This window comes from Oncorhynchus nerka, linkage group LG18, assembly GCF_034236695.1.
Source record: "Oncorhynchus nerka isolate Pitt River linkage group LG18, Oner_Uvic_2.0, whole genome shotgun sequence".
NCBI lineage: Eukaryota > Metazoa > Chordata > Actinopteri > Salmoniformes > Salmonidae > Oncorhynchus > Oncorhynchus nerka.
In genome coordinates this window covers 1,216,642-1,225,879 of record NC_088413.1, presented here as the reverse complement: position 1 = coordinate 1,225,879, position 9,238 = coordinate 1,216,642, and the positions used below count along the sequence as shown (strand labels likewise).

The 9,238-nt window shown below is 51.6% G+C and overlaps 1 protein-coding gene across 1 annotated transcript in view; it reads right to left on the bottom strand.

Annotated features, from left to right (window-relative positions):
* Positions 1–8,866: 8,866 nt before the first annotated feature.
* LOC135561676 (histone PARylation factor 1) overlaps positions 8,867–9,238 on the bottom strand; it is a 41,770-nt gene continuing 41,398 nt past the window's right edge. The window contains 1 exon segment of the mRNA XM_065003409.1: positions 8,867–9,173. Within this exon segment, the coding sequence (XP_064859481.1) occupies positions 9,039–9,173 (135 nt within the window). The 3' untranslated portion in view covers positions 8,867–9,038.

The window sequence follows — 9,238 nt, the reverse complement described above, 5'->3', positions numbered from 1 at the left end:
ATCAGCGGAGTGGAGATGCCCCACCTGGGGGCAGCCCGTCAGAAAGTCCAGGACCCAGTTGCACAGGGCGGGGTCGAGACCCATGGTCTCGAGATTAATGATGAGCTTGGAGGGTACTATGGTGTTGAATGCTGAGCTCTTACATAGGTATTCCTCTTGTCCAGATGGGATAGGGCAGTGTGCAGTGTGACGGAGTTGCATCATCAGTGGACCTATTGACGCGGTAAGCAAATTGGAGTGGGTCTAGGGTGTCAGGTTGGGTGGAGGTGATATGGTCCTTGACTAGTCTCGCAAAAGCACTTCATGATGACAGAAGTGAGTGCTACAGGGCGGTAGTCATTTAGTTCAGTTACCTTAGCTTTCTTGGGAACAGGAACAATGGTGGACATCTTGAAGCATGTGGGAACAGCAGACTGGGATAGGAATTGATTGAATATGTCCGTAAACACACCAGCCAGCTGGTCTGCGCATGCTCTGAGGACGCGGCTAGGGATGCCGTCTGGGCCGGCAGCCTTGCGAAGGTTAACACGTTTAAATGTTTTACTCACGTTGGCCACAGAGAAGGAGAGCTCACAGGCTTTGGTAGCGGGGGCCGTGTCAGTGGCACGTTTAAATGTTTTACTCACGTCGGCCACAGAGAAGGAGACCTCACAGGCTTTGGTAGCGGGCCGTGTCAGTGGCACGTTTAAATGTTTTACTCACGTTGGCCACAGAGAAGGAGAGCTCACAGGCTTTGGTAGCGGGGCCGTGTCAGTGGCACGTTTAAATGTTTTACTCACGTTGGCCACAGAGAAGGAGAGCTCACAGGCTTTGGTAGCGGGGCCGTGTCAGTGGCACGTTTAAATGTTTTACTCACGTCGGCCACAGAGAAGGAGAGCTCACAGGCTTTGGTAGCGGGCCGAGTCAGTGGCACGTTTAAATGTTTTACTCACGTCGGCCACAGAGAAGGAGAGCTCACAGGCTTTGGTAGCGGGCCGTGTCAGTGGCACGTTTAAATGTTTTACTCACGTCGGCCACAGAGAAGGAGAGCTCACAGGCTTTGGTAGCGGGGGCCGTGTCAGTGGCACGTTTAAATGTTTTACTCACGTCGGCCACAGAGAAGGAGAGCTCACAGGCTTTGGTAGCGGGGGCCGTGTCAGTGGCACGTTTAAATGTTTTACTCACGTCGGCCACAGAGAAGGAGAGCTCACAGGCTTTGGTAGCGGGGCCGTGTCAGTGGCACGTTTAAATGTTTTACTCACGTTGGCCACAGAGAAGGAGAGCTCACAGGCTTTGGTAGCGGGGCCGTGTCGGTGGCACGTTTAAATGTTTTACTCACGTCGGCCACAGAGAAGGAGAGCTCACAGGCTTTGGTAGCGGGGGCCGTGTCAGTGGCACGTTTAAATGTTTTACTCACGTCGGCCACAGAGAAGGAGAGCTCACAGGCTTTGGTAGCGGGGCTGTGTCAGTGGCACGTTTAAATGTTTTACTCACGTCGGCCACAGAGAAGGAGAGCTCACAGGCTTTGGTAGCGGGGCCGTGTCGGTGGCACGTTTAAATGTTTTACTCACGTCGGCCACAGAGAAGGAGAGCTCACAGGCTTTGGTAGCGGGGGCCGTGTCGGTGGCACGTTTAAATGTTTTACTCACGTCGGCCACAGAGAAGGAGAGCTCACAGGCTTTGGTAGCGGGGCCGTGTCAGTGGCACGATTGAATGTTTTACTCACGTTGGCCACAGAGAAGGAGAGCTCACAGGCTTTGGTAGCGGGGGCCGTGTCAGTGGCACGATTGAATGTTTTACTCACGTTGGCCACAGAGAAGGAGAGCTCACAGGCTTTGGTAGCGGGGGCCGTGTCAGTGGCACGATTAAATGTTTTACTCACGTTGGCCACAGAGAAGGAGAGCTCACAGGCTTTGGTAGCGGGGCCGTGTCAGTGGCACGTTTAAATGTTTTACTCACGTCGGCCACAGAGAAGGAGAGCTCACAGGCTTTGGTAGCGGGGCCGTGTCGGTGGCACGTTTAAATGTTTTACTCACGTCGGCCACAGAGAAGGAGAGCTCACAGGCTTTGGTAGCGGGGGCCGTGTCAGTGGCACGTTTAAATGTTTTACTCACGTCGGCCACAGAGAAGGAGAGCTCACAGGCTTTGGTAGCGGGGCCGTGTCAGTGGCACGTTTAAATGTTTTACTCACGTCGGCCACAGAGAAGGAGAGCTCACAGGCTTTGGTAGCGGGCCGTGTCAGTGGCACGTTTAAATGTTTTACTCACGTTGGCCACAGAGAAGGAGAGCTCACAGGCTTTGGTAGCGGGGCCGTGTCAGTGGCACGTTTAAATGTTTTACTCACGTTGGCCACAGAGAAGGAGAGCTCACAGGCTTTGGTAGCGGGCCGTGTCAGTGGCACGTTTAAATGTTTTACTCACGTCGGCCACAGAGAAGGAGAGCTCACAGGCTTTGGTAGCGGGCCGTGTCAGTGGCACGTTTAAATGTTTTACTCACGTCGGCCACAGAGAAGGAGAGCTCACAGGCTTTGGTAGCGGGGGCCGTGTCAGTGGCACGTTTAAATGTTTTACTCACGTCGGCCACAGAGAAGGAGAGCTCACAGGCTTTGGTAGCGGGGCCGTGTCAGTGGCACGTTTAAATGTTTTACTCACGTCGGCCACAGAGAAGGAGAGCTCACAGGCTTTGGTAGCGGGGCCGTGTCGGTGGCACGTTTAAATGTTTTACTCACGTCGGCCACAGAGAAGGAGAGCTCACAGGCTTTGGTAGCGGGGGCCGTGTCAGTGGCACGTTTAAATGTTTTACTCACGTCGGCCACAGAGAAGGAGAGCTCACAGGCTTTGGTAGCGGGGCCGTGTCAGTGGCACGTTTAAATGTTTTACTCACGTCGGCCACAGAGAAGGAGAGCTCACAGGCTTTGGTAGCGGGGCCGTGTCGGTGGCACGTTTAAATGTTTTACTCACGTCGGCCACAGAGAAGGAGAGCTCACAGGCTTTGGTAGCGGGGGCCGTGTCGGTGGCACGTTTAAATGTTTTACTCACGTCGGCCACAGAGAAGGAGAGCTCACAGGCTTTGGTAGCGGGGCCGTGTCAGTGGCACGATTGAATGTTTTACTCACGTTGGCCACAGAGAAGGAGAGCTCACAGGCTTTGGTAGCGGGGGCCGTGTCAGTGGCACGATTGAATGTTTTACTCACGTTGGCCACAGAGAAGGAGAGCTCACAGGCTTTGGTAGCGGGGGCCGTGTCAGTGGCACGATTAAATGTTTTACTCACGTTGGCCACAGAGAAGGAGAGCTCACAGGCTTTGGTAGCGGGGCCGTGTCAGTGGCACGTTTAAATGTTTTACTCACGTCGGCCACAGAGAAGGAGAGCTCACAGGCTTTGGTAGCGGGGCCGTGTCGGTGGCACGTTTAAATGTTTTACTCACGTCGGCCACAGAGAAGGAGAGCTCACAGGCTTTGGTAGCGGGGGCCGTGTCAGTGGCACGTTTAAATGTTTTACTCACGTCGGCCACAGAGAAGGAGAGCTCACAGGCTTTGGTAGCGGGGCCGCGTCAGTGGCACGATTGAATGTTTTACTCACGTTGGCCACAGAGAAGGAGAGCTCACAGGCTTTGGTAGCGGGGGCCGTGTCAGTGGCACGATTAAATGTTTTACTCACGTTGGCCACAGAGAAGGAGAGCTCACAGGCTTTGGTAGCGGGGCCGTGTCTGTGGCACGATTGTCCTCAAAGCACTCAAAGAAGTTGTTTAATTCGTCTGGGAGCAAGACGTCGATGTCCGCGACGGGGCTGGTTTTCTTTTTTGTCGTCTGTGATTGACTGCTACACGTCTCATGTCTGAGCCATTGAATTGAGACTCCACTTTTGTCTCTATACTGACGCTTAGCTTGTTTGATTGCCTTGCGGAGGGAATAGCTGCACTGTTTTTTTATTCGGCCATGTTTCCAGTCGCCTTGTCATGATAAAAAGCAGTGGGTCAGTTTTGCTGCCATCAATCCGCGGTTTCTTGTTAGGGAAATGTTTTAATAGTCACAGTGGGTACAACATCTCTGATGCACTTGCTAATAAATTCACTCACCGAGTCAGTGTATACGTCAATGTAATTGTCTGAGGCTACCCGGAACATATCCCAGTCCACGTGATCAAAGCAATCTTGAAGCGTTGAATCAGATTGGCGTTGAACAGGTAGTTTCCTTTTAAGTTTCTGTCTATAGGTTGGGAGCAACAAAATGGAGTCGTGGTCAGATTTGCTGAAGGCAGGGAGGGGGAGGGCTTTGTATGCGTAGCAGAAGTTAGAGTAGCAATGATCCATAATGTTACCAGCTTGTGTCGCGCATTCGCTATGCTGATAGAATTTAGGAAGCCCTGTTATCAGATTAGCTTTGTTAAAATCTCCAGCTACAATAAATGCAGCCTCGGGATGTGTGGTTTCCAGTTTACATCGAGTCCAGTGAAGTTCTTTCAGGGTCGACGAGGGATATACACGGCTGTGACTATAATCAAAGAGAATTCTCTCGGGAGGTAATACGGTCGGCATTTGACTGTAAGGAATTCTAGGTCAGGTGAACAAAAGGACTTGAGTTCCTGTATGTTGTTGTGATCACACCATGAGTCATTAATCATAAGGCATGTACACCCCTGCCCTTCTTCTTACCAGAGAGATGTTTGTTTCTGTCGGCGCAATGCGTGAAGAAACCGGGTGGCTGTACCGACTCTATCATTTGATTGAATTCTAGGTCAGGTGAACAAAAGGACTTGAGTTCCTGTATGTTGTTGTGATCACACCATGAGTCGTTAATCATAAGGCGCCCTTCTTCTTACCAGAGAGATGTTTGTTTCTGTCGGGGTGATGCGTGAAGAAACCAGGTGGCTGTACTGACTCTGACAACATATCCCAAGTGAGCCATGTTTCCATGAAACAGAGAATGTTACCATCTCTGATGTCTCTCTGGAAGGCAACTCGTGCCCTAAATTCATCCAACTTGTTGTCTAGAGACATCGGAGAGGAACAAGGCTGCATGGGATCTCTCTTAATTCGACACCGTGCAGCCAATGGCAATGTCCGCCTCAGGTATAATGCAGATGTTTTCTAAAGCGGATGTGATTTCATCGAGCTCCTAGATATAATTACCTACATCTACTACACCAGCACTAGAACATTGTTCCTGGAAGGCTACCGGCCTCTAGGGACCAACAGGAGGGTAGCTCTCCAGGAACAGGGTTGGACCAATAGGAGGGTAGCTCTCCAGCAACAGGGTTGGACCAATAGGAGGGTAGCTCTCCATGAACAGGGTTGGACCAATAGGAGGGTAACTCTCCAGGAACAGGGTTGGACCAATAGGAGGGTCTCTCTCATCTACTACACCAGCACTAGAACATTGTTCCTGGAAGGCTACCGGCCTCTAGGGACCAACAGGAGGGTAGCTCTCCAGGAACAGGGTTGGACCAACAGGAGGGTAACTCTCCAGGAACAGGTTTGGACCAACAGGAGGGTCTCTCTCCAGGAACAGAGTTGGACCAACAGGAGGGTCTCTCTCCAGGAACAGGTTTGGAGGGTCTCTCTCCCAACAGGAGGGTCTCTCTCCAGGAACAGGGTTGGACCAACAGGAGGTCTCTCCGGGAACAAGGTTGGACCAACAGGAGGGTCTCAGGAACAGGGTTGGACCAGGGTCTCTCTCCAGGAACAGGGTTGGACCAATGGACCAACAGGACCAAGGGTCAGGAGGGTAGGAGGGGATCTCCAGGGAACAGGGTTGGACCAACTCTCCAGGAACAGGGTTGGACCAACAGGAGGGTCTCTCTCCAGGAACAACAGGAGGGGGTTGGACCAACAGGAGGGTCTCTCTCCAGGAACAGGGTTGGATCTCCAGGAACAAGGTTGGACCAACAGGAGGGTCTCTCTCCAGGAACAGGGTTGGACCAATAGGAGGGTCTCTCTCCAGGAACAGGGTTGGACCAATAGGAGGGTCTCTCTCCGGGAACAAGGTTGGACCAACAGGAGGGTCTCTATCCAGGAACAAGGTTGGACCAACAGGAGGGTCTCTCTCCAGGAACAGGGTTGGACCAATAGGAGGGTAGATCTCCAGGAACAGGGTTGGACCAACAGGAGGGTAGCTCTCCAGGAACAGGGTTAGACCAATAGGAGGGTCTCTCTCCGGGAACAAGGTTGGACCAACAGGAGGGTCTCTATCCAGGAACAAGGTTGGACCAACAGGAGGGTCTCTCTCCAGGAACAGGGTTGGACCAATAGGAGGGTAGATCTCCAGGAACAGGGTTGGACCAATAGGAGGGTAGCTCTCCATGAACAGGGTTGGACCAATAGGAGGGTAACTCTCCAGGAACAGGGTTGGACCAATAGGAGGGTCTCTCTCATCTACTACACCAGCACTAGAACATTGTTCCTGGAAGGCTACCGGCCTCTAGGGACCAACAGGAGGGTAGCTCTCCAGGAACAGGGTTGGACCAACAGGAGGGTAACTCTCCAGGAACAGGTTTGGACCAACAGGAGGGTCTCTCTCCAGGAACAGAGTTGGACCAACAGGAGGGTCTCTCTCCAGGAACAGGGTTGGACCAATAGGAGGGTCTCTCTCCAGGAACAGGGTTGGACCAACAGGAGGGTCTCTCTCCAGGAACAGGGTTGGACCAATAGGAGGGTCTCTCTCCAGGAACAGGGTTGGACCAACAGGAGGGTCTCTCTCCAGGAACAGGGTTGGACCAACAGGAGGGTAGATCTCCAGGAACAAGGTTGGACCAACAGGAGGGTCTCTCTCCAGGAACAGGGTTGGACCAATAGGAGGGTCTCTCTCCAGGAACAGGGTTGGACCAATAGGAGGGTCTCTCTCCGGGAACAAGGTTGGACCAACAGGAGGGTCTCTATCCAGGAACAAGGTTGGACCAACAGGAGGGTCTCTCTCCAGGAACAGGGTTGGACCAATAGGAGGGTAGATCTCCAGGAACAGGGTTGGACCAACAGGAGGGTAGCTCTCCGGGAACAGGGTTGGACCAATAGGAGGGTAGATCTCCAGGAACAGGGTTAGACCAATAGGAGGGTAGATCTCCAGGAACAGGGTTGGACCAATAGGAGGGTCTCTCTCCGGGAACAAGGTTGGACCAACAGGAGGGTCTCTCTCCAGGAACAGGGTTGGACCAATAGGAGGGTAGATCTCCAGGAACAGGGTTGGACCAACAGGAGGGTAGCTCTCCGGGAACAGGGTTGGACCAATAGGAGGGTAGATCTCCAGGAACAGGGTTAGACCAATAGGAGGGTAGATCTCCAGGAACAGGGTTGGACCAACAGGAGGGTAAGATCTCCAGAAAAGGGGATGACCTCCTCATCCAATGGGTTTTGAAGAAGCGAGGAGCCAAGGACATGCAATTGAGATTCTTCCCATTTATGATATCGACAACCAAACCCTCAGATTCATGACAAGACAGACGGACTAATGAGATGTCCAACTAGGAGACCAAGCTAGTCTATTGAGATGCACCCCTAGGAGACCAAGTTAGTCTATTGAGATGCACCCCTAGGAGACAGAAATAGACTATTGAGATGCACCCCTAGGAGACCAAACTAGTCTATTGAGATGCACCGCTAGGAGACAGAAATAGACTATTGAGATGCACCCCTAGGAGACCAAGCTAGTCTATTGAGATGCACCCCTAGGAGACCAAGCTAGTCTATTGAGATGCACCCCTAGGAGACCAAGTTAGTCTATTGAGATGCACCCCTAGGAGACCAAGCTAGTCTATTGAGATGCACCCCTAGGAGACCAAGCTAGTCTATTGAGATGCACCCCTAGGAGACCAAGCTAGTCTATTGAGATGCACCCCTAGAAGACCAAGTTTCTATTGAGATGCACCCCTAGGAGACCAAGCTAGTCTATTGAGATGCACCCCTAGGAGACCAAGCTAGTCTATTGAGATGCACCCCTAGGAGACAGAAATAGACTATTGAGATGTACCCCTAGGAGACCAAGCTAGTCTGTCGAGATGCACCCCTAGGAGACCAAGCTAGTCTATTGAGATGCACCCCTAGGAGACCAAGCTAGTCTATTGAGATGTACCCCTAGGAGACCAAGCTAGTCTATTGAGATGCACCACTAGGAGACCAAGCTAGTCTATTGAGATGCACCCCTAGGAGACCAAACTAGTCTATTGAGATGCACCCCTAGGAGACCAATCTAGTCTATTGAGATGCACCCCTAGGAGACCAAGCTAGTCTATTGAGATGCACCCCTAGGAGACCAAGCTAGTCTTATGAGATGCACCCCTAGGAGACCAAGCTAGTCTATTGAGATGCACCGCTAGGAGACCAAGCTAGTCTATTGAGATGCACCCCTATGAGAACAAGCTAGTCTATTGAGATGCACCACTAGGAGACCAAGCTAGTCTATTGAGATGCACCCCTAGGAGACCAAGCTAGTCTATTGAGATGCACCCCTAGGAGACCAAGCAAGTCTATTGAGATGCACCCCTAGGAGACCAAGCTAATCTATTGAGATGGACCCCTAGGAGACCAAACTAGACTATTGAGATGCACCCCTAGGAGACCAAACTAGTCTATTGAGATGCACCCCTAGGAGACCAAACTAGTCTATTGAGATGCACCCTTAATAACAGACAGGACCTAATTACAGACAGACAGACAGACAGGACCTAATTACAGACAGTACCTAGTAACAGACAGGACCTAATTACAGACAGTACCTAGTAACAGACAGGACCTAATTACAGACAGACAGACAGACAGGACCTAATTACAGACAGACAGTACCTAGTAACAGACAGACAGTACCTAATAACAAACAGACAGTACCTAATTACAGACAGTACCTAGTAACAGACAGGACCTAATTACAGACAGACAGCAGGATGTGGTAAAAGACAATCTCTTAGAAATATAATCCTTTATTCAACATTCAGCACACAGAGACGCCACTGGTACCATTCACCAGCAGCACCACAACAAGACTCATATAAACGCACGTTGGTCAGAGCTGACAACAATCCATCCCTCTTCCTCTCTCTCTCTCTCGCTCTTCTTCCTCTCCCGTGGTTTTCTTCAGGCTGAGGTGAGTTGGTCCAGGTTGTCGTGGGAACGGCTGGAGAGGTGAGCCTCCAGGATCTCTCCAAACAGGCCCCTCTTCAGCAGGCTGTAGGCCATGGGCAGCAGTTGTCTGATCACCTTATAGAAGTACTGGGGGACATAGGAAACAGAGTCAGACAGACACACAATGGAAGACAGGAAACAGAGTCAGACAG